The sequence below is a fragment of the Calypte anna genome, chromosome 3, assembly GCF_003957555.1.
Source record: "Calypte anna isolate BGI_N300 chromosome 3, bCalAnn1_v1.p, whole genome shotgun sequence".
Taxonomy (NCBI): Eukaryota; Metazoa; Chordata; class Aves; order Apodiformes; family Trochilidae; genus Calypte; species Calypte anna.
In genome coordinates, this window is record NC_044246.1 from 92,297,682 (window position 1) to 92,323,577 (window position 25,896).

Below are 25,896 nucleotides of genomic sequence, written 5' to 3' on the forward strand. Positions count from 1 at the left end.
GCCCATGTCCGCTCTCGCCCCGCGGCGGAGGAGGGGCTGCTGGGAGATGTAGTCTTCCCGTAGGGCTATCCCGGCAGTCGGCGCGGCCGCTCCGAGTTACCTCACGGGAGGGCTGTTCTGACGCTGCCAGGGGCCCGGCACAGCCATCCTTCGCCGCCCCTCCGCTGCCGGACCCGAAGGGTGGCGGCGATGTCCGGGGCCCCCCGAGCGGCGCCCTGCCCCGTTAGCAAGGCCGCTCAGCCCTGTGCCAGCAGGAGCGGGGCTCCGTGGGAGAAGCCATTTCCGCTCTGGTTGCCGTCAGTTCGGGGCCCTTGTTCCCGAGATACTCAAAGCCGTGTCACTAAGGAGTGGTTCCTGCTGCCGCTGTATAGCCAGTGATGTTGCTGAGGTCATGTGAACGTCCTGTCCACTATCCTCTGCCCGTCCACTTCTGTGAACAGTCATTACGTGTTTTCAGCTACGCCTCGTCACAGTCTTTCACCATTCGTTAAAAATCTGTATTCGAATCTTCTATTTTTCCAGTCGAAAACCGTGTGTGCAGGTCTTTCATGTGTGACCTGTGAACCTTTATCGATCCCTACAGCCCTGGGTGTTTTTAGGAGCACATGGAGGCATGTGACTGGTCTGGAGAGGGGCAGGTGAGAGCCCAGGCTTGGGCAGGAGGAGCAGGTGGTGGGGATGGTGGCTGTGGCAGAAGGAATGTCAGGGGTGCAGGAACAGGCACCAGCACTGGGTGTCCAGCCCCAGTGTCTGTAGAGCCACAGCAGTGAGGGGAACGTGTGGGGCAGGGGGGCTGTGGGCCTGTGTGCCCTGCTCTGGCTGGGTGGTGGGAGATGGCAGGGGCTGCAGGGGTCCCGAGAGGGCTGGGGGAGTGCTGGCATGATGGGGGACCCTGACAGCAGTGCAGCTGAGGTTTTGCGATGGAGTGATGAGGAATGCAACTGGTTACCTTTAATGCTGCTTCTCCTTTGTGGTTGGCGTGAAAGCTACTGGGTTTTGCTCCTGCCTGTGTGTGCCTGAAATAACACTGAGTTTTACATTTAAAACCTACATAGGCACTCCAGAAGCGGTTAAAATCTCGATATTCTTGGCATGTGTTCACCATCTGGTATTTCTGTGTTTGTGGTTTGTTATTTAAACTCCTCGTGGGGATGCAAGAGAGCACAGTCTTCAGGGATTGTTACTTTCGTTTTTTTAAAATTACGTTAAAACCCAGTTAAGCCGTAATCCCCTCTGGCAGCTGTGGTGTTGCGCCGCCGGAGGGTCACGCCGAACTCGCTTCACCGTCCCTTGCCTTTCCCCCAACACTTTCGGGGTAACACTAAGGCCCTCCCCGCGGCTGAGGCCTCTCCGGGGAGGGCCCCGGGCCCTCGCTGCCCTCCCTCCTCCGAGGAGCCCAGCCGGGCGGCGCGGAGGGCCTCCGCCGGGACGCTGCCGTGGGGCGTTATCCCCCCGCGGGGAGCCCCGCTGCCGCCGGGCGGGGAGCACCGGGGGCCGGGGCCGTGGCTGGGGGCGCGGCGGGGCCACGCCATGGGCTCGTTGGCCGATGGCGCCCTGAGCGAGGCCCGCGGCCGCCGTGGGCCGCATCTTGTCCGGGGCGGTGCGGGCGGCTCCAGACGCCCGCGGTGGCAGCCGCCGGGAGCCGCGCAGCCTGAGCGCCGCCATTAGGGGCCTCTGCCGCGGCGTCGGCGGGCCGGGACTCGGTGGAAGGAGGGAGATCCCGCAGGCTGTGAGTACCGCGGGGCAGGGGGAGCTCCCGCGTCGGGACCCGCGTCTGCCCGCAGGCCGGCGGGGAGGGCCGGAGAGGCGCAGTCGGTGACCCGGGTGCGGTTCCTCGCTTATAACGGGGCCGTGGCAGGGAATCAGGCACCGCCTCAGTGCGAGGGCCGGGCGGGAGTCAGGACCTGGCCTGCGCCCGCGGCTCGGATCCCCGCAGCCTCACGCCTGCCCCGGGCCTCCAGCGCTTCTGCACCCCCAGACCCTTTCACCAACAAACACAGCGGCTGCGGGGGGAGCATCGGTGTAAACCTCCGGCTTTTAACCACGCCTTTCTCCGTGCGCTCTCCAAGAAACACCTTCAGGTTATTGCCAAAGCGGAGAACAGATTTTAAAAGACACTTGTTGTTTGCTGTTCGGTTTAGCTCTGGCAGAGTGAGCCAGTTTCGGTTCTCAGCCCTGCAGCCCTTGAAACGGGAGATGGTACTTCTTTAAAGTCTTCATGAGTGAAACTAAGCTTAAAGTATACTGAGAGACAGAAAGCAGTCATGATACATAAAAATTAGGCCTGCTTTTAGAAGAGCTTTGCTGGTTGATATCTATATGGGAAAAATGTTTATAGGTGAGGCAGAGCCTGAACATGCTGTTACACTATGGTTAAAATATGGCTCTTACTTCTGTTTAGCATCAATATGCACTTTTACTCTAAGACAGTTTTGCACTTTGAATTTACATCGTGTAATGATGTCAATGTGCCTAAATAGTAATTCTGAGTTAGAATTCAGACTAGGTTGTAGCACTATAAACTGCTTGTCAAGGAGTCGTGCTGTTTTCATTGATTTCAGTGGGACTCTATACTTAGGTAGAGCAGTCTGCGAGCTAAGTTTTACTTTATTCCCATAGCTGAAGGGCAGCAATGGTAGGAGGTGTTAAGGACTGAATGTAAATCTTGCAAAGTGAGATAGATTTTTAAAAACGCTATTAAGCTCAACAAGAAATTATACTGATTGTATAGATATTGTACAGGTGGATTTGTGTTTCCATAGGAGCCATGTTAATTTCTGTCTTTATGTCCTGGCATGATGTGCGTCCATTCCTGAAATCTATATTTTCTGTCTGATTTTTTTCTCCTTTATGTTCTTTGCCTCCACATTATGAATCAAAGTATTTCAATTAATTTGTCTTGGTTTAGTCACCTTTGAAAGCAGAGCTGGAATCACAAGGATGCTTTCTTACAAAATTTATGAAAAATAGTGGTTGCAGAAAGGAGAGGGGCTTGAATTAGTACCGCCAGTTAGGAATAAGCAGTTATGTTCACCGCTGCCTCCATTCCAGAGATGTTAGAAAAATGTTCTGTCCATGATAGCCATTGGTGATTATTACTAGAATGTCATATGCTAGCAGTTTGCTGTGGTTATCGAACATAGGACAAAGATGCTCCTATAGTCTCCAGTCCCCTGGAAAGGGATATGTGAATGGTAATCCAGAGGCAGTATAAAGGTCCATGAATTGTAAGAGATCACATCTGTTATGATTACAACTTCAGAACTCTGTCATTAGGAGAATATGTGCTGAAAAACCCATAAGTCCCATCTGTTTCAGTTTGAGGTTACTGTATAAAATTATCTGCTTGGATACTAATAAATATTACATTTTCAGACTAGGAGACCATGCAAGGCATGACATTTTTGCCAAGATCTGAATAAAGGCCTGGGAGCCAAAGCTTCTGAGTTGCCATCCAGTCATTGACCACCTGGAGTAACCAAAGCTTTTTAAACTAGATGCAAAACCTCTCCTAAACATAACTTTGTGTTATGCAGGTGCACAGCCTGAAAATCAGCAAAAAAGCAACTGGTACTCCCAAAGTGCCATTCTTGTAGACAGGCTCTGTGTTCTTTGGCAAAAAGTACAAAATATGGGATTAGGCCTTAAATACAAGGTGCTCAGTCATGGTTCTCTGTAAGAGTCTGTGGAGAGTACTGCTGGAGGGCAATTTCTCTTGCCTGTCTGAGATAGTGTCTGAGACAGTGTCAGAGGCATGCCATTTCTTTTTCATACACAATGTGTGAAATTACCAAAATATATATTAGCATAAAATTTCCTAGTTTTTGGTTGGTTGTTCCTGTATCAGTGTTGGTGGGACTAATAGGCTTAGAAGACAGAAAACAAAGAATCTTCACATCTTCCATTTTACAGGATTGTGGCTCTGCTCTGATGCCACTTCAGATTTCAAGCAACATAATCCTGTTAGTTTTAAAGTAACAATTTGGCTTTGTGCAGTAAAGCAAGATGGAAGAAAGATTTAAGGCTGCTGGGGGAAAAAAAAAAAAAAGTTGTGGAAATGTAGTTTAAATGCAGCTTACAGAAAGCAAAAGTAACCAGCCATGGCTGTTGCTTTCCTCTTAGAGTTGGAGAAAATGAGAACATGGGGACCAAACCCTTATTGTAGGGGACTTCTGTTTCATTCCAAATCTGTGGCTGATTTACACTTAATAGATCATGCTGGTTCTGAACTAAAGGGCAGGAAATGCTACAAACAATCAGAATAAATGAGAGAGTAAGAACTCTTTTGCTTTATTATCTAGCATTCTGTTGTTCATTCAGTGTCAGGACAAAGGGTCGGATAGATAATCTGATGTAGCTGCTACTTTTAAAGACTGATTCATGCTTAGGGCTACTGTACTGAAATGTATTTAATTTTATCTGACATTAATACAATATTCTTCCTCTGAAGACTGTTTAAAAGAGTGCATATAGCTCTCTATATAGTATTGGACCTTATGGGAATTCAGAAAGTTCATTTATTCTAACTGATGGCAGAACAACTCATGAGATGGTGATTTACATGTCTGATAATTTGGCTAGAACATATTCCCTCCTGTCTTATTCTGATGCTTCATATTTCTGACAGCAAACTATTTTCTCCAAGCTATGAGACTTTCAATCTGTTTTTACTAATAGTTGCTCCCATTCGGGCTGCCTGCAAGTTTGCTGCCAAGTACCTTTAGCTTTAGCATCAGAGTGGACTTGGGAAGTACCCAGTTGTGTCCAGATACAGAGTGGCTCTTTCTGGTGAGAGACCCAGACAACTGGTTTGCATGTAGCTTACAAGGAATATCTCTTGGAGGAGAATGGAGTCTGCAAACAAGCAATCTCAGAAGGGTGCAGAAGTAAAACTGGTTGTGTTCTGTGCTTTCAGACCAAAGACTAAGTCTTGAAAACATGATTCCTGCAACTGTTCACACTGTCCTGAGTGCTCTATATTTATGCTGCCACAGAAAGAACTGGTTACACTCGGAGGAGAAACTCAAGAAGCACTAAGGACTGAAATGCGCTTGCAGCTAAAGTATCCTCATCATGAATAGGTACACAACTATCAGACAGCTTGGTGATGGAACTTATGGCTCTGTCCTGCTGGGGAGAAGCATTGAATCTGGAGAGCTAATAGCCATTAAAAAGTGAGTATTTTAATTTGTTACGTAACAGTGGATGGTTTTTCTGCTTTTTTTCCATTCTGTGGTCAGCATCACTTGGTGATGCTAGTGTGAGTACTTCACATTCTACACAACATTTGTATTTGGAGTTGTACTGAGGCAGTGTGCAAAGCTCAAGTTCCTTGTATCCTCCAAAGTCCCAGCAGAAGAGGGTGAAATATGTAGGCTCATTGTAATAGTGCTCTGCTACTATAGACTGTCAAACGTGTGTTATTATTATATATTTATTATATATAAGAGTATTCTGTAATGCTGCTTTGGAATCTGCAGCCCCTTCCCTGCTGCTTTCGTGGAACATATATTTCATGGTGTAATCTTCAATGTGGTTAATGCTTCAGTGATAAATAGCACAATGAATCTCATTTACTGTTATCTGTATCTTTGTATTCTATTATGCATTGGCTTTTTCAGCTTAAGATTTTCTCAAAATTCCTTGAGAAACTCACTTGATTTTCTCTGCTGTTTCAGCAGTGACCTCAGTTTGTAAATGGCTTATTTGTCCTAGTTGTGGTAAGAGACAGCTGTAAAGCATTGCAGGCACCTTCCTGAAATACCAACCATGACCCAGGGACATACTCATCAAAAGGGCTTTCACTACAATGCTGTTTTGTATGAATAGTCAATAGCTGGCTTTAACAACTTTCTAAATCCTCTGTGCTGAGGGTGTTTTTCCTGGATCAAACCTTGCCAGAAGCACATTTGATTTTCATTTTGCAATATGGTAGAAACTGGTATTTCAGAACAAACCAGAAGATAGCACTTGCTTAGAGTACACGTTAATGCCAGTCTGTTGTTAAGAACAGAAGTGGTCAGGTGGCTGAATGTGCAAAACAGTAAGTGCAAAACCACTGCTTAAACAAACAAACAAACAAATAGTCCAGAACACTGTGTGGAATGTAATTCTTAAAATGTTCTCATTGTAATAGCTGTTGTCAAACTAGAAACTTACAAAAGCAATAAGTAATATTGAATTATTTAAAGTCTGACAAAGACTCAGATCTTCAAAGGGTGCCTAACTCCCTCTGTATCCACACTCTAAGAAACTGAGTATTTTTGTAAATTTAATATGTGCGTTTGCATGTGTGTATGTGCAATACTTCATCCTGTTGGTCCTAAAGCATAGAGTTATGTGTGAAAGAAATGAGTCATAATCAAATTCACATGAGCAAATAGGACCATACATCACACACAAATACTATGTTCAGCATTATATTCTGGCTTTGGAGGAGGCAGATCTGCCACAGTTTGTTTCTGTTAGAGCAGAGTTGCTTTCAAGCTTGAAAGGAAAGGCAGAATTAAAAAATCAGTTGGATGATGGATACAGCTCCAACTGAGAAGGGAGTGAGAAGCAGGAGGAGCAGTGGACACTGAAGAATGAAGAAGTAAAACTTAGAGGGAAAAGGTATTGAAATTACAGAGAAATCAAAATATACAGAAGAAGAGCAAGAAGAATATAATAAAATTTGAGAACTAGTGAAGTGATTTAATTTGGTCCACATTACATTTGCTTTAAAACTTAGACTGACTTGTTAATGACTACCACAACCCTTGTCCTTCTCAGTTAGTCTCTACCACATCATATACGAGAAAGAAAAGTAGCATGCCCTGAGTTGTTGAAGGCTCTGGAATTTTTGCAGCAAAATAATTATATGAAAAAGGGTAATTCTGTGTAACAGTAGTGCTTTTCAAAATCTGTTAGAGTGTACCTCACTAGAGGTGTAAATTTTTTTGACAAAGTAGATAACACATTATCTTTTGATGGAAAAACTGATGTAAGGACACCAGCTATTTTGGCCATGTATTAATGTTTGTAATTTTTTTTCCTCTACTATTGTAGAATGAAAAGGAAGTTTTATTCCTGGGAGGAATGCATGAACCTTCGAGAGGTTAAGGTACTTATTCATTCAATGACTGACTTTAAATTAGGTGATTCCTGTCATCTTTTGGGGTACTATCAACTTCTTTCCACCTCTTTATCAGAAAACATCCCCAATATGAGCTGTGGCATGCGGCCTTACAGTTTTGTTTCCTGGTTCTGCATTTGAATGGGACTCTCAAAAATTCTAGTAAAATTCTGTAGTATTACAAAAAAAAATGGTTGTAGAGAGCTTCTTCCTCCTTGCAGTGAGTGGTGAGTAAGAGAGCTTTCCTGTTACAAACCATAGAGGGAGAGAGCTTTCCTGCTACATATTCTGGAGTTGATTTGCTTGTCAGAGCTTGAGAGCACATGCCCTTTGCTCAGCAATAACCTTTGTGCAGTTGTTCCTGCATAGTTGGTTCGGGGACAGACATTTATCATGAAATTCTTTAGGGCTGTGTTCCAAGGACCTCTCTTAATTGCTAGTCCCTGGTATCAGTGTTGGAAACATGCAGAAAACCTAGGTCATTTCTCTTACAGTATTGGTATTGTGGTATTGTGTTGCTACAGCAAGGATGAATGTAGAATACATGGAAAATCTAAAAAAGAAGGGGGATTGAAGACCTGAGTATGCTGGTTTTGGCTGGGATAGGGTTAATTTTCTTCCTAGGAGCTTGTATGGGTCTAGGTTTTGGAGTTGTGACCTCAACTTACGCTTCGCCACCAGCAAGTAGGCTGAGGCTGGAGGGGGACACAGCCAGGACTTTTTCCCCATTAAAAAATGAGGGAAGGAAGAGGGTGGGGGAGGGAGGAAATTTGGAGTGGTGGCATTTGGCTTTCCAAGTAACCTTTACATGTGATGGAGCCCTGCATTCCTGGAGATAGCTGAACATCTGCCTGCCAGTGGGAAGCAGTGAATGAATTCCTTCTTTTGCTTTGTTTGCATGCATAACTTTTGCTTTACCTACTAAACTGTTTATATGTCGGCCCACAACCCTTCCCACTTTCTGCCCTTCTGGTTCTGTCTCCATCCCATTGAGGGGGATGAGCAAGCTCAGCTCAGCTGCCCACCTTGTTAATCAGCAATACCAAAGAAGAATTTTCAGGGTTATATTTAGTCCTGAGTCTAATCTGAGTACTGCCAGTGCAAGTACAAGAAGCATGTCAGTTCTACCAGTAGTAAGTTACCTATAGAAAAAATGCAATTATTCTGGGGTCTACTGTGATGCCAGATAGCTGGCTTTTGATTGACCAGTACATTAAATTCATAATTTGCTCTGTATCTAATGTGTCTGGTAATACTTGAAGATCTGGTCTTTGTTCTGAGAGCTGTTTAATTATTTAAAAACATTGACAGATTTTTGAAGCTACCTCTTTTGAAGCTGAGACCCCTGTAAAATCCTGTTTGTGTTTTCTGTTTCTAGTCTTTGAAGAAACTAAACCATGCCAATGTAGTAAAGCTGAAAGAAGTTATCAGGGAAAATGATCATCTGTATTTTGTGTTTGAATACATGAAGGAAAATCTTTATCAGTTAATGAAAGAAAGGTATGTAACAGCATTACCCACTCCTGATAAAAATTAATTACTTGAGTGATTTTAATGTCTGTGTTACTTTTCAAAGGACTTGGGATCCTTTGTTTAGGCTAAGATTACTATGGCTTGAAATGTGCTGCAGTAGGAGCTGTGGCTGTCACCTTTGAGCGTATCCCAAACAGTTTAGTGGGAGTTTCCAGTAGTTCTCTCCAGATTATCCTGGCAGATAAGCAGGGCACTCTTCTGAGTTAGGAACTGTGAACTTGTAACAGCCCTCATGGTGAGATGACATTGAACCTTGAACTTTTGATTTGTAAATAAACTCTCCAACCAGCAATACTTTTTCTGATAGAAAGTGGTATTACCACATCTTTTGTTACTGTTTCCTCAAATAAATTAATAAACAAAAAGTGTTTTAAACTGTTATCATGAAAGGTCAAATTCTGGATTACTTCTCATATTTTTTTTTCATTGCAATTTGAACAGATATGTCCAAAGAGCATTCTCAATAAAATAAAATCTTTAATACTTGCTAGAGCACTAGTAAAGTCTTAATTTTAGTATTTGGTCCATGATAGCATCCTCCAGAGGATAACTTGCCTGCAATAGTTGATCTTCTCATCTGAATGTTGGGAGCAGAAGAGCCTCCTGTTTTCAGTGGTAGCAGATTGCTTTTTCAGATAACAAAAGAGTAAGAAGTAGCATATAAGCTGTTAGATAATAACAAGGGACAGTCAAAAGTGTGGCTTGTATATGCTATAGAAGGGAAGCCAGAAGTAACTGTGCATAGAAAACACTAAATTAACATGAACACTCGCTGTCTTGAGGGTTCAGGTTTGTTCAATTTTATTTTTTCTTTCTTTTTTTTTTCTTTTTTTTTTTTCTTCCCTAATTCAGTGTTCTGTGTAGTCTTAATATGATGTCATCTAGTCATAATATAATGAAGTGTGGCAGTTCTGCAAATACTACGTAAGATTTATTGGAGAAATAAACTACATGAGACTGTTAAAATACATCTAACATTTCTATTGCCATTGTTAGCTTTTATCTTTGGTTCATTAAATAGCATAAGCTAACGTGTGAACTCTCATTAATGTTTATTTCTACTCTTTTATTCCGTAGAAACAAGCTGTTTCCAGAGTCTACAGTTAGGAATATAATGTACCAGATCCTGCAAGGGCTTGCATTTATCCATAAGCATGGTAGGTTATGTTCTAGCTGTAAACATTTTGAATGTGAGCAAGGTAGTGTCTCTATTAGTTTTTTTTAATGAGTACAATAACAGTTACAATACTGACTTTTGTAAGGGGAGTGATCAAAAGAATGGCACTGTATGAGAGATTATGATTACTGAAAATATCCACATTTTATAATTACTTGATATTTTAATGTTGAGGTTTGCTCTGTTCCTTTTCTGTAGAATATTAGTTTATCAAACCAGAAGCTGAGCACTTTCTAAAACTCATTTGATGTTAATGGTTACTTTTCTTGATAGATTTAGAGGTCCCTGAGATTGAGAAAGATTACTTTTTTTTTTTCCAAGATACACACAGGTACCGGAATAAAACATTCTTTGTAAGATAAACTTAAAATAATAAAGTCTGAGTGAGAAAAAGCTTTCATTGCATGGTCCTCCCACTAATTTTACAATAATGATAGGAACTAAAGCTGGTGTACCAGTCATTAGTAACAAGACCCACTTAACTATCAAAAAAGGGACTTTTAAAGATTACTTCCTTGCCATGTTCTGCTGTCCTCTGCAATTCTGCCTGTTAAATACCCTGTAGTGTATGTTGCTGATTGGCTCTTAAGGTTATCAGAAGAGAACTAACATCAGTGGCCTAAGTCCAGGAAGTGAAATAGGACCAGCATTTCAGTAGAGGAGCACATTGAACTTGTTTTGATGAACCTTTTCAAGCTATTGACTTTATTCTCTGTTCTAATGGAGGCTTGGATGTCCTTCTGAAACCAAATTAGCAATTCCAGTCTGTTCCACTGAGATACAAAATATTTAAAACATAAAAATAATGATTTATTTGTAAAAATCTAAGTCACATTTTAGTTTAATTAATTATCAAATGGATCACAACTTTTTAGACTACCTTTTACTTTTATTTAACTTGCCATAGCTATAAAGAGTGAACAATTTCACATTGTAACTGTCTTTTTCACTGACTGGAAGGGTCTAGAAATTAATGGCAAACCTGACAGTATGGCCTCGATGGTCTCATGTCTCACACTGTAAGACTGGGCATTCCAAGATTCTCTCTGCTACAGTTTTGGAAAAATCACATTAACTTTCTTCCCATCACTTTATTTCTCTAATCTGCTTCTGTGTGGCATAGAAATGCTTGTCAAGTGAACTTCTTATATTCTTTGTCAGTCTAAATTGCAAGCATCTTTTTATATTTGAATATACTGGCTGGTGAAGGGATCCAGCACAAGTCCTGTGAGGAAGGGCTGAGGGAGCTGGGGATGTTCAGTTTGGAGAAGAGGAGGCTCAGGGGAGACCTCATCACTCTCTACAACTCCCTGAAAGGGGGGGGCAGGCTCTTTTCCCAGGCAGCAACCAGTAGGACAAGAGGGCATGGACTTAAGCTCTGTCAGGGGAGGTTTAGGTTAGATATTAGGAAAAAAACCTTTACAGAGAGGGTGATCAGGCATTGGAATGGGCTGCCCAGGAGGTGGTGGATTCTCCGTCCCTCGAAGTTTTTGAGAAGAGACTGATGTGGCACTGGACCTACTAGGGTGGAAGCAAATGCCTGAGACAGAAGTCAGCAATATTCTAGCCCTCTTCTCTCATATGTATAGAAAGAGCTACTGCCAGAGGCTCATTTGTGATCAAGTTGCTGAATGCAAAGAGCACTGAAAAATATACTGCAGTCCTCTGTTGGATAGGGAGATGAGTACCTGAGTGCTTGCAGATTATGTTCTCAGATTTTAAAAGTTTCAAAGTGCAAAAAACCCCATCATGTTTTAATTTGTATGCTGTTCAAAAAGACTTTTGAAGTAATTTTGATGTCTTCATTGCAGTGTCCAACACAACTAGAATGAATCTAACATTAAAGTGGTGTAATTTTTTTATGTAAAGAACTGTCACTTGAAAGGGAGCTACTTGACTGAATGCTCTGAATCGTTATAAGATATTTGAGTATACTGTTATTCACAGTCTGGCTGAACAACTGTTAAACTGACTGCCTCTGCTGATCACATAAGACTTTGAACTGTGTTGTGCTATTTAAGCTTCAGCAGTAAGAACTAAAGCATAATAAAGGCTACAGCTGCAGGTGGCATTGCAATGCACATCACTATTTCATTTGAATTTTAGGATTCTTTCACAGAGACTTAAAACCTGAAAACCTCCTTTGCATGGGACCAGAGCTTGTGAAAATAGCAGACTTTGGCTTAGCCCGAGAAATCCGATCCAGACCTCCCTACACAGATTATGTATCTACTAGATGGTAAGTGCCAGTATTCACCTGCATTGTGTGAAACTTAAAATCAAGCCTTTAAAGAAGCGAAGTACCTTTGTGCTGAATGTAAAACCACTTCTGATGCCTCCTCATAATGAGGCTTTTGTTTAAGGTTGGCATAATTTTAAAAGCTTCAGTTAGTGCAAGACAGTTTACAGATGGCAGCAGCACAGGAAGAAAGAAGGAGCCTGATTAGGCAGGTGGGACATACTGGAATTAGAGCATCTCAGGAAGGCATAAGAGATCTTACAAGAGCTTGTGTAAGTTTAATTGTTCATTGTACAAAAAAAAAATTGAGTTATGTGTAGGATAGGAACTTTTAAAGGGATGTTTGCAGTTAACAGCAAAGAATGAAGAGCTGAATGATTTCACGTACATCTGTTTGAGTTGTGTTGATTGTTGGGATTGGTTCCCTTTTTTTTTTTTTTTTTTTTTCCTCTCTTACAGGTACAGGGCTCCTGAAGTCCTTCTGAGATCCACCAGCTATAGTTCTCCAATAGATATTTGGGCTGTTGGCTGTATAATGGCAGAGGTTTACACACTGAGGCCTCTCTTCCCAGGAGCCAGTGAAATTGATACTATATTCAAAATTTGCCAAGTTTTGGGGACACCAAAGAAGGTAGTTAAAGTGACTTTCCACACTGCAGTAACACTGTAGTTGTTCCACAATACAGAAAGGCACAATAGCAATAAGAGTAAAAATAATGTTTTCATGCTTACTGCTATTGTATGGTATTGATCTGACATGCAGTAAATCAAATTGTTTTCTGTGAAATAAGCATTGTATAATTGTGCTATAAAAACTGACATTTAGAGGAGGAGGAATAGAACAGCAAACAAAGTCAGTGGACTGTGATTTCATTAGATGGCAGTTTCATTTTTTTTTGCATATTGTGTATAAACCTGTGGTTTAAGAGGCTAGAAATGGGAATCGTGGCAAGACTCCTAACTCCAAATTCCATTTGTACCTTTGACTTGGTCTGATGTAAAGCAAGAATTAAGTATCACCACAGGTTTGAGGTGAAAATTGCTAGGGAAATCACTCCTGTAATCTAGAGTAAGTTGGACAAAGTAGGAGAATGCTGATAGGAGAATATATGCTTATGTACTTTGGCACTGTGATATTTTACAGCTGAACTTTCTTTATAACTGGGAATCTCATTCTTTCAGAATGACTGGCCTGAAGGCTACCAACTTTCAGCTTCTATGAATTTTCGCTGGCCTCAGTGTGTACCAAACAACCTGAAAACCCTGATACCTAATGCTAGCAGTGAAGCAGTCCAGCTCATGAGAGACATGCTGCAGTGGGACCCCAAAAAGCGACCAACAGCTAGTCAGGTTTGGTTTTGTTGGTTTGGTTTTCTTCCTCAGATCTGCATCTCAGATCTTCCTTTCACTGCAAGACATCTTTTATATACAGTAATTTTAACAGTTGCTCAGGGGTGCTGTTCTTAGAAGGGAGAAGAGCAGGAGCCGAGAAAAGTTTGCAAGACAATTGGGAGGAATTACAAGAGAGTAATCAGTCTTTTGCATGCAACATCAACTGCATCAATTGTCAGATGTGACTGCAGTGTGTGTAACACCTGAATTTAGTATAATCCAATCAGTGGAATAGCAGCACAGTGAAGACAGGATGAATGGCTGAAGTCTGTGATCTCGTTCTTTCATTGCTCTTGATACTTACCACAGAATGTGAGAGGTTGGAAAGGGCCTCTGGAGGTCATCTGATCCAACCCTCTGCCTTAGGCAGTGTGGGCCAGTGCTCAAGTTATGCTCACAGTGAAATGGTTTCCTGATATTCAGAGGGAACCTTCTGTGTTTCAGTTTGTGCCCATTGCCTCTGGTCCTGTAACTGGGCACCACTGAAAAAAGCCTGGCTCCATCTTTGCATTTTCCTTTTGGGTTTTTGCATCTTTTGAAAAGACCCCCCCATGAACTTGATGAGGTTCAGCCAGTTTTCCAGCCTGTTGAGGTCCCTCTGAATGGTAGCATGACACTGGTGTATCAGCCACTCCTTCCAGTTTTGTGTCATCAGCAAACTTGCTGAGGGTGCACTCTGGAGCGTCATCAACATCATATGGGGATACTTACCAGTATTACCTCCAATACTGACCTCTCTCTGGGGTATACAGATACCTACTGCCTTCCAACCAGACTTTGTTCCACTGACCACCACCCTCTGGCTGTTCAGACAGCTTTTGGTCCACCTCACTGTCTGTTCATCATGTGAGTGCTGTAGATATGTCCCAATATCCTGTATATAGGCATAGCCCAAATCATCAGTATTGTACATAGAATGGCCCAGTATCGACTGTTCAACCATTAACTGTTGGCAATAGCCACTGATTTTGGGTCTTCTGACTTGGCTTAAATAAGACCATAGCTGAACCTTTATGATTATATCAGACATTCAGTAAAAATTGTAATAAATAGCTTTAAGGCTAGTTAAAGTAGTTAAAAAGTAAAATAGGTTAAGAAGTCTCAGAGATAATGGAAAGCAAAAAATACTGAACAAAACTTGGTATTCAAGAACCATTAAGAAGTATTTTATGTTAAGGTACAAATATGGTGAGGAACCTGAGATACAGAAGCCTTTTTGCACTGGGAAGTCTTTGGGAAAATGAGTATACCTGAAGCAGCAAATGTGCTTGCCATACTGAAAACTCCTTAATAACGTGGATTGCAGGATAAAGATATTTTTACCAACATGTCTTCCAAAAAGAGAGGCTAATTTTCATAATGGTTAAATTTCAGTCTTGGATCTGTAGAATGGAAGAGATGGAATGTCTCTGGGGCCATTCGAGTCTTGATGGCTGACTCTGAGAATGGGTGTGCATGTATTCACCCATGCGTAGAAACACACTCACAAAGAGGTAGCAATAATGAAACATGCCTCTGAATTCCATACACCTGGTTAAGTTTCTTACCTTTGCAGATCCTTTGTTTTTTTGTGGAAGTCTGTAGAGGATTTGTTCACTTTGAAACACTTCAGCATTATTCTGAAGTGGATTATGCTCACTAGAATCCAGTATTGAGAGATGGGTCTTCTGCTGTTTTACACCCCAGAAAAAAAGAAATTAAATTTGCATCATGACAGAGTGTTAGGGTAAGTTAAAAACTTTGGTTTCCTAAGTTGGATTCTGTCATCTTCATTATATTTTAGGCACTTCGCTATCCATACTTCCAGGTTGGGCACACCCTGGGCATTCTGGAACTGGGGAGACAAAAGGAGCAGCATAACAAATCATCTTTGCATATCAAGCCTGTCCCTCCAGCACAGCCCCCTCCAAAATCTCATGCCCGCATTTCCTCAAGGCCTTTTCAGCAAAGCCAACCTTCTCAGCACCTGGTTTACTCATGTAAGACAGACAACTCTGGGACTGAACGCAGTAACTTCTTACAGGAGGACAAGTCTAACCAGGTTCTTCTGCCTGCAATTCACAATAAGGTTCCTCAGCAGGTAAAGATCAGTCTAGCATAAGTTACACTTCTTGATAAATGCCTGATTTTTCCTACATTGTGTTTATTTTTTTTGTTCTCTTTCAAGGTTCATATACTTTCTTAAAAGAACATGAAATGGGAATAAAAAAACCCAGAACTTTCTATTAGAAACTGGAAGTTATTCTGTTGAAACCTAAATCCACTTGCTATAGAACAACCAAGTCGACTTCTCATTTCAAAGGCATTTTATACTTCCCTTTGTTGTAAAACACCACTTGAAGCATGACATGAGTAAAAAGGATGCACAATCCTCAGAATATTAATGGGATTGAAAACAGAGAGAAATATATTAAGCTAAATAGTATTAAAGTGGAGAGGAGCTGCTGCCACCATCCACTTAAGGCACCCAGTTTATGTGACTGAGAATATGTGACTGTCCCTTGGGGTTTCCGTACCGGCCATGGAAAACAACAGATTCTTCTTTCAGCATAAGAATTTACCATTTCTGTTGATTATACAAGCAAACTGGATTCTTAAGATGACGAGAGCAGACAGTGTGAATGCTGCTGCTGCTCTAGAGATCAGTCCTAAGTAGGGTCTGCACTGGCCATATTCAGAGTTGCACAAGGTTAAAATATACTGATGAGCTTTAATGACTGAAGACATTTTATAAAAGTCTAGGCACAGGCTTGTGGAAACATGAACGTGCATGCAGTTTTGTACTCCCAAGATGGGTCTAGAGGTAAAAATTGAGTGTGAGCTAATTTTTGGGGAGGTGTATACTGAAAGAATGGGAATTGAAATCTAAGGAAATTATTCTGTTCATGCAAGATACTTCATTACAGGATAAAATGCAGAAGAGATGTAATAATGTTCTTATGTATACATCATGCAATATATAATGTATGTATAATTTAGTGTGTAATTAATGTATAATGTAATGTAAATATGTAATAATAAATAATACAGACTGTATTCTTAGCAAGTTTAACGAAAGATTAGGATTATATTGTTACAGTTCTACCACCACAACTACTCTTTGAGACAGGAAAAAATTGTCCTCTTTGTTCCTGTCACCTGGTCTGTGGTGTAAGTGCCTGGGTTTGTTTCTTTTCAATCTTTATAACAGAAGACATCTTCTGGGACTGAGAATACGAATGGTGAACTCAAACCAAAAGCTAGGCGAAGATGGGGACATGTTGCTAGGACAGTGAAGGGTTCTGAAGACTGGGATGACTTGGAAGACCTTGATTTCAGCTCTTCCATTACAAGGATGGACTTGAAAAACAAGAAGAGACAGAATGATGACACTCTTTGTAGGTAAGTTGGTTTGCTTTATGTCCATGTGCTACATGGTCTTCCTTTCTTAGGCTTTGCCTCTGTTTTCATAATGTTGCCCTTTATGCTTTCTATAGATCCAGAAACATATCCAGGCTGGTAAAGGGCATGCAGCTTGTCTCTCTCCTGCTTTGTCTTGGCTCTTGTTGAATGCTGGCCTTTGAATTGCAACACATTTTTTAATAGACAGTGCACTCTATAAAATTCCTTGGTAATTTTTCCCCAGTGAAAATTATACTTATCTTAAGTCTTCTCAAGCTAATCTTTGAATATATACTTTCTATGTCACACATGAAGCATTTTGACATATCCATAGAATCATAGAATGGCTTGGGTTGGAAGGGACCTTAAAGATCATTTAGTTCCAACCACACTGGGGCAGAGACACCATCCACTAGACCAAGTTGCTCAAAGCTCCGTCCATCCTGGCCTTGAACACTTCCAGGAAGGGGTAATCAACAGTTTCCCTGGGCAACCTGTTCCAGTGTCTCACCAGCCTCATGGTAAAGAAGTTCCTCCTAATGTCTATCCTCTTCCAGTTTAAGGCCAGTAGCATATGAGCTGTTTTGGGTGACTCTAAGCTTCAGTTTCCATGGATCACAAAAACTTACTGCCTAATTTGTAATGATTTTAAAAGCAATGTGTAAGGGAACTAGAAGCTCAAATGTGATTTTCATGGGCACTTTTCTGGCTTTTGGCTGAAAATATTCCCTGTTTTCTGTGTGCTTATGCTGAGGCAAACACAGTATGAGGAAATGATTCCTGGAGATGGAACGGAGAATACAAGGCCAACTGTGGATAGACAGATGTTATAAGAATTGGACTAAGTGTAGCAATTTTGGGGTTGCAGATTTGAAAGCATTTTGGATCTGAAGCCTTTGGATGCTGCAGGGTCTGGCAGCAGTGCACCTTCCCACCCCACCTTTCCACAGCCAGACACTCCCGCTGTGCGAGTTTCTGCAGCAAAACAACACTACTCCAGACATTCTAGGTATCTGCCTGGTTAGTACAAAATACTTCTTTTTTCTCCTGTAATTCCAGCAGCAGTACTGCATTCTAGCAGTCTGGCAACTGAGATAAATCCTGAAACAAGTAATTTCACCGACTTTCAAACTGTATCACTTCAGTAGCGTTTAGGTAGATAAAAAGTTGTGTTATTAGAGGAGATTGTAAAACACAGTGATCTCAAACCTGCTTTTGCTTTACCATAAAGTGTAAGCACATCCTTGTGTGGTATCCCTGCTTAAATATGGAATGGGTATTAAATACAACTGATATGTGACACATGAACTCTACTGCAAGCTGTTTGCACAATCTGTGATTTCAGTAGATACATCGAACAGGAGTACCACACTATGGAAAAGGTAGTCTGCCATTATTTACTCTCAGGTTATCTTGTCACTGTTAAACTAAAAGTTTTAAAATGCTGTGTTTTATACAAAGCATAGGTGTAATGTGCTTAGCAAGTTTCACTTTCTGTGACTTGACACTATTTGTGGCCTTGAGGTAAGGATCCTGTCATTTGACATAAGCAGCCATTGATGCTAATGGAATACTGACAGTATTATCTTTGAGGATTAAAGTCAGAGCATTCTTGTATGAGAGCATGGGAAGTAATCCAGAGGCATGCTGGGGGTGAAAATGTTTTGATTAAGTTCACAGAGCTGGACATCTGCTTTAATACTGCACATCAGATGGAATGAATGTAAGGCTGCATAACAACAGAGATTTCACTGTGGTAATTTTTGCCTTTTTGCAGCAGGAATAAGCACAAGAAATAGCACAGTCTCCACTTCAAACAAAGAATCTGTTCCGTCTAATCCCTGGCCCAGTTCTGTTTTGCCAGGGAAGCCTTCAGGTTTGGAAGGAAGTACTAACAGGACAAATTCAGGTAAGAAGCTGTGCTTAACACTCAGAAAAGATAATAGGTGATGTCTCTGCAATTCCAGACAGCTGTAATTTGGGGTCAGCTATTTCTAATACATTGTCAGTTTCAAGGATACTTGCTACCCTGTCTGTTCTTTCTCCGGAAATAATTTCTGAGCACTGTTCCTTGTGTTTGCAGACTACCTTAAACTGAAACAGTATTTTTTTTCTAATAAATCCCCTGAAGTCTGGTTTGAAGTACCACATTCATAGACAGTTGGACAGCTTAGTCGGTTCAACCTGAAATACTTGATCTTCCTTTCACTTTCCCTCAGCGATTTTTATGTCATATTTTCAGATTTCTAAATTATTTTACCCCAGCTGTCAGAGAGGAGGAAGCTGGTCTAAATTGAATTAGTTTTACACACAGTTCTTGTTATATAAATAAAGCAAATAAAGTGTATCATCTATCACTACATCTTTTAATTTATGTTGTCTAAAATAGTGAAATAGTTGTAGCATTTGAAAAATCCAGACAAAAAGCAAAGCTCTTCAATTTTTCTTCTTCAGGTTCTTGGGGCAGTTGCTATTTCAGGTATTTAATCCCTATTATTTGATTTGAAGTAATTATTTTGTAGATTTTTATGTTAGATTTTACCAGGTATACTCAAATATGTTGATGTTTCTAGATTGTATCTGTGGATTTACTCTCTGAAGCTTTCTTGGCTTCAGGTTTTCATGTGATGTTACAGTTCTGCAGTGCAGCTACTTGTTTTGCATATTATTTTGCAAACGTTTGATTAAGAAAATTTCTATTGAATCTTGGCCCAAAGAAACATTTTTGGCCTTTAGAAACTGGTTTAAAAATTAAAAACTTTAAAACTTTATATGTGATTTACTCAGGAATTTTTTAAAATTTCCTTTAAAAATTCAAGGTTGAGGGATGTTTGAAGTGGCTGAACAACATGAGAACCTTTATATACATAGCACATGCCTCCTTCCTGGCTCCTTTACAGGTTTTTCCTTCTTTTTCGCTGCATAGGCTATCGTTAGATTTTTTTTTTTCTTTTGTACTTATTACCATCTTTTCCCACAATAAACTTTGCCACTGCTCTAATGCATTTCAGGCATATGAGTTGTGGATCTGCTCTGTGCATACGAAGTTGTTTAGTGTCCACTTGTGCTATGATTCAACTGTTTTATTTGTAACTTTTTTGCTTCCAATTTCTATGGCTTATCTTTCAGGTCAGTTCTGTTCCTGCTTATCTTAGGGACAGGTTTTGTAGCTGACTTTCTGACTTTGGGACATGAATCTGTCCCAGTTTGTTAAGTTGCTCTCTTACTGTCTTCAGAGCTTTGTTTATTGCCAGAACCCCGGACTCACTGCGGGAAAATCAGGAGCATATACATAGGACATAGTTGCTGAAAGTCAAACAGAATAGTTCCAAATGAAATTGCAAGTTAGAAAGCTTTGAGAAACCTCGAAAAAGCTGAGATGCCAGGGAGAAGTAAAAATTGCCCTTCTAAGAGTACATTTTGAACCTATTTTCCATTCATGTTTAATGCTGACAGTCTCCTGGGTCCAGGTATCTATAGGTTTTGTGGGTTTCTAGTTTCTTCAGTGCAATTCTTATTTTCATCAATCCATGATCAAGCTTGATCTTAAATATGACCCACCAGTGCACATCTTCGTCATCTGTTGATAGTATGGGAGATCAGTTGTGTTGAGCTCACGTGTTCCTTCCCATTTCTTCCAGGTTCCATGGGATCAGGTGGTCTGACAAGTGGTTATGTCCCTTCATTTCTGAAGAAGGAAGTAGGCTCTGCTGGGCAGAGGGTTCAGTTGGCACCAGTTGTGGATCCATCTTCTAGTAAGTACAGTAGCAAAGTTGGTTTTGTCCCTTGCTCTGGTAATGCTGTATATGTGCAGCACTGAGCATATAACATATCTTTGCTTTGCTTTATTTGTAAGTATTTAACTGATCAGAACTACAGTTTGTAACCTTGCAGAACTTAATATGGACAAGGATTTTGCTTATTTTTACTTCATAAGGTTTTTTCCACAGCATATTTCAGCGGCACCTAGAGGTGGGTATGAGATCCAGCACAGAATTCAGACTTGTCAAATCCACAATAGGAATGCTTCTTCTCTGATAAGGTTTTATGGCTTGAATCCACTGTTGCTTCACGTCAGCAAATTCTCTTTAAAAAGAGGCTTATTTCCTGAAGACATTAGGATCTGCATCCTGAACCTTTATCTCATGGCATTTTCTTTTGTTCTTTAGATTATGCTTCTCTGAAGTCAGTAAGACCTCATCCTGGACAGCCCCCATTCAATTCACCTACAAAAAGCACACTGAGGTTGATGCCTCTCCCTCCCCCAGCGCAGCCAATCCTCGGGCTCCGTGTTGATTGGGCTGCAAAGTATGGTGCTCACCGGTGACTGGGCTGGAAATACCCTCAGAACCAGGGCATGCTTCTCATCAGGTGGTGGCTAAGATGAGACAATTTGATACTGTTTTATATACCTGTAAATTTCAAAGTAACAGATCTTCTATGAATGAGACGTTTTGAAGGGTTTTTTTACTTTTATTTGTATTAATTTGAATGCAATCTTGTACCTTTTTGTATAAAATAGTTTTGTTTTATAATTGGGTCCAGTTATTTTCATAAGTCTGATATGTTTTGTATATATGGCTTAGGGGGGTTGGCATTTTTATAGGACAAATTTTATAACAAACTTTTTAAAAATTTTAACTTTTTCGTATTAGATTCAACTTTTTTTTATAAATGCGGCAAAAAAAAAGCAAAGTGGTGCAATATTGCAGTGGAAGAGAAGTGCTGAGGAAGGGGCATTCATTAGACATTTTCTGAAGTTTATGTGCTTAGTGAAGCTGTATAATTTCAGTGATGCCATTTCTTGATGCCATGCTTCTGTTGTTCTATACTCATTTGCTTTGTACTGACATCAAAGGAATGAGCAACTAGCAGTCCATAATCCCCTTTGCAATCACTGAGAAACTTCTGGAAGTCAGTGGAAGACTTCTTAAAAAGATTTATTTTTGCCTTTAAAAGGTTTTTATTGGACTGCTGTCCAACTTTTCAGTTCCATTCTTTTGCTGTTATCAAATGTGGGGAATCTTCTTCTTTGGTGAAGGGAGAATGCTCTTCTGTAGATCTGTTTTCTGACAGTGCTCTTTTCTCAGACTTCAAAGTTGCTTCTTGGCATTGTTCACTATGAAACAAATATGGACCTACCTCTTTTAAATTAGTTCAAATTATTTCTTAAGGGGAAAAATAAGAATCTGATTTTTCTTTTTTTATTGTCATTGAAAATTTAAGATCTGGAGACATATTTAAGGAAGTATTAACAATTATAAAACTGGTTTCAGAGTAAGAAAATTTTAGAGATATGCCAGCAGCAGAATTTAAGGAAACAATCTCCATGCAGCTGACCACATTTTCTTAACTGTTGTAATTCAGTTTTGGGGAAAAAAAGTAATCCAGAGGAAATTTATCAGCATAATCTTACTTCAGTCTGTCTTCATTTTAATACATATCCACTTACAATGTGAAGAATATGTCAGCTTCTGTAAAGCTCTACTGGAAAAATGAGACGTTGCCTGGTCCTGCTAAAAAGCATTCTAAAATTGTGGTTGCTTTCAGAGAAACTGATACATTTCTTTGCAGAGAAAATTAATTACCAGGTTATAGAGAAAAGGAAGTAACCCCATAGACTGGTTTAATTCTGCACTATGGAAATGCCAGAGTCCGTCCATCAGCAAAAGCTTCACTTAGGTCACAGCCATCATTTGGCTGTTCCTGCACCTCCTCCCACAGCAGGAAGATAAAACAGTCCAGTGCTGTGGGAGAGCATCTTTCATAGCTGTGTTATGGAACAGCATCACCTGAGCTGAAGCATGCTAGGAAAATGCATCTCCTGTAGAGGTGTACAGTAATGCTCACCTTTCTGGTTTTGTGAACAGATCAGGCAAATCATGTGTTTGTGAAGCTTAAATCCAACCAAAATGGATTAGAACAGGTATGGTTCTCAGCATCTGGCAGTTTTGAAGGAGAGGAATAGCCAGTGTGTCAGTGAGGTCCTCTCTGTGGGATCTGCTGGCACCCACAAAAGGAAAGGCAGCCACTGGGGACAGTGGTTGGTAACACACATGGGATGTTTATGTCCTCCTTTCCACGGAGAACGTATGGGACCTGGAGGAAACTGTTCCAAAGAGTGGGATGCTGGCTCAGTGCTACAGGGGAGCTCTGCTCACTGTTTGGTTTTATGGACACAATCCACAGTGAGACAGTAGAAGACAAAAAAAAAAAAAAAAAAAAGTATGATGTAAGACTCACACTCACCAAAGACATGTTATGTGTCCATCTGCTCTGTTAGTTGTTCCTTTGGAACATTTGTTCCAAACCAGACCTAACTGCTTCCAAAGCAGTGATGCCAATGCACAGCAGTAAAATAACACAGCAGTTTGGTTCCTAAAGCACACACTGATGGTGTCTTTGGATAAGTGGAAAAGGAAATACGTATATTTGAGTTAGAACTGGAAAGATAGTTGTTTCTCTTAGTGGAAATAAGTATTGGTATTTATGACTAGATATCATTTAATTTATTTTATCACTGAATAAATGGTCTCAAAAGGGAACACCCTGAACCTATCCTACATATCCCTAGACCTAAGTAGGCAATTTAACTGTCTGTTCCATACACTTAATTCCTACTGGCAGAAGCAGGAGACAAGTCACAGGAAGGGTCTGCTGAGGCTTGGATTATCCTACCTGACTGCATGCACCTAAATGTAAGCTCCTTTGTTGTGAGCTGACTCTTTAAACCAGTGATGAGTGAGAATCATGTCAAGAAAAATTTGGCTCACCTAAGAACTTAGTAGCCCTCTGGAGACACCTGGGTCTCTCCACTAAGGATGGGCACTACACCACATGTTTAAAGTATTGCAGGATGAATGTGAACCTGGCCTGTAATCTCAGCCTTTATCAGTCCTGTACTGATTTTCTTGACTATAGACTTCAGGTTTTGGTCATTCCAGCAAAAAGATTAGATAAAGAAATAGTACTTTTGGAGGCACATCTCCTCTGTTCCCAAATTAAAGCCTTTATTTGGGGGGGGGGGGGGGGGGAGGGAGTGTGTGGAAGCTAATAATTTTGATATTCAGAATCACTTCTGCTAGTTTTAACTTAGTGGGACTGAAAATTAGCTAAGTATAATGGCAGAACTTGCAGGTTTTACAACAAATTCCTACTGAAGTTGGAAAAAGTTCTTTCTGAGTAAAGACTGAATTGACTGAGCTCTGTATTTGACTGTGCCATCTCAGTGTGCAGTACAGACAGAAAAGTTGTAGTTCTTCATAATTCTGAGATCTAGACAAGCAGCATATCTTGTGAATTTATCATACATAACCTACTACTTTGTATTTTAATATTTAGCAGCATCTTTATGCAAAATGTTTTTAGAATTCTACTGTTTACATTTTCTCAGACTTATGCATAGCATGTAATAATGATTTTGGGGAGTAAAGGAGCCCGACAGTGGAGTTATTCACCTCTGTAATTCAGATTTTTGTAAAAGTATTGTGTAAGTGCCATGGTGTTAGCAAAAAAAAAAGCCAAACCCAAGTCCCATTTCCATGGTATTTCTGTGTCTAAGAAGGCCATTGATATGAGTAGGATGTTCTATAATATGTGGAGGGAAACATGTAATGAAAGAACATTTTTGAACTTACTGACAATTCCACCCCCTCCTTCTATGTAACTAAAGAAGTAACAGTTCTTGTTTGTTCAGTGTTTTTCTTCAAAAATGTTATAAAGCTTTGTTTCATTCCTTCAGTGTCAAGTCTCCTGCCTAGAATAAAGTTACTGTTGAAGAAATATTGGCCAAATCTTGATCTTTTATTGAGTTTTTAATAAAAGCACATTAATTAAGCTTTTGTTTGTTTATTTGGGAGGGGGCAGTAAATAAACCTTACGCTTTGGTGTCTTCTTGGAGGAGTTCTGCCTCCTGACAGCTGTGCTCTCCTGCAAGCTCACTGGCCATGTGATTTGAGTCTTAAGTCTGTAATTTCTGCAATACATGGATGGCTTTGTGTGAAGCCAATAGTTCAGTAGTGGGAGGTCAGCTCTGCCACTGACTACAGCGCCAAATTAAAGCTGCTGAGAAGAAAGGCAGGCAGTTAGACTGGGTAATCACAGGTTCCTTCAAGCTGAAACTAGTATTTTTATTCTGTTCTATTCCCATTCCACTATTCTGAGTATTGTGTATCTCAGCTCCTTGGCCTTCTTTCCGCTCTTTCAGCTCCAGCTCTTTTGCTAACCTCGTGGGTTGAAAAAGAGGTAATGTACAGGCAAAAAATACAAGTGCAAAGAGGCTGGATTGTAACGTGTGTGTGTGTAAGGTGAGGAGGGAGCTCAAGGATTTGTAGGTGATGCGGATGGAGGTAGAACTGATGAGCATGGAAAGAAAAATTGGTACTTTGCAATAGACAGACTGTATAATGTATCAGGAATTTGGAGGCTTTGGGAAAGGACAAAACAATGGCAGACTGCCCCATGCAGTGCCTCACTTGGATGTGTCTGCAGTCTTGGAAGCTTGACTACCCTACGTTCTCCTACAAATGGACCTTGAGCTTGTTTGGAGGTTCTAGCAGGGGAGCGCAGCTACCGTATACCCTTGACCGATGAACGGTACGTCTCTATCGGGGAAGGTCGTCCTCTTCGACCGAGCGCGCAGCTTCGGGAGGGACGCACATGGAGCGGTGAGGGAGGAAGGGGACACCCGCCTAGCCAGCCAGATCAGCCGAATCAACCCTGGCGATCAATGGGGTGACAGATGTCGCAGCCAGATCGCCCTCACATCCAATGTTTGTTTCAGACCGTGTAGGTATATAAAGGTCGCAAAATTTAGCACCTTTACCTCATGGTTACTTGTCGGGCTGGAAATCCCGTGTAAGGGACCAGGGAACCATCTCTGCAACTCCAAACGTTTAAAGGGAATAATTCAAGCTTTCCAGGGCTGTGAACCTTTAAGTTAGTTGCAATTTTTGTTACGTTTTCCTCCCAGAAACCTTTGCGTAATATGCAGAAGACCGGCTTCCTATTGGGTTGTCCCACTTGTCACCGCCTCCCAGCCCAGAGGCTGAGAGCGGCCCG

General features: G+C 41.0%; 1 protein-coding gene across 7 annotated transcripts; it reads left to right on the forward strand.

The window, feature by feature from the left end:
- The first annotated feature begins 17 nt into the window (after positions 1-17).
- ICK (intestinal cell kinase) lies at positions 18-23,858 on the forward strand. Of its 7 annotated transcripts, none has more exons than XM_030446611.1 (14): positions 18-638; positions 4,916-5,174; positions 7,048-7,102; positions 8,493-8,614; positions 9,725-9,804; positions 11,931-12,063; positions 12,523-12,694; positions 13,246-13,413; positions 15,239-15,535; positions 16,646-16,836; positions 17,705-17,856; positions 18,614-18,745; positions 20,478-20,591; positions 21,006-23,858. In XM_030446611.1, exons 2-14 carry the CDS (start codon positions 5,074-5,076, stop codon positions 21,161-21,163), a joined length of 1,875 nt encoding a protein of 624 aa, XP_030302471.1. In that variant the 5' UTR covers positions 18-638; positions 4,916-5,073; the 3' UTR covers positions 21,164-23,858. The 7 variants fall into 7 exon arrangements, with proteins under 7 accessions (XP_030302471.1, XP_030302476.1, XP_030302470.1 ...); XM_030446616.1 differs by having other exon boundaries at positions 4,995-5,174; XM_030446610.1 differs by lacking the exon at positions 18-638 and adding an exon at positions 1,622-1,729.
- The last annotated feature ends 2,038 nt before the right edge of the window (positions 23,859-25,896 follow it).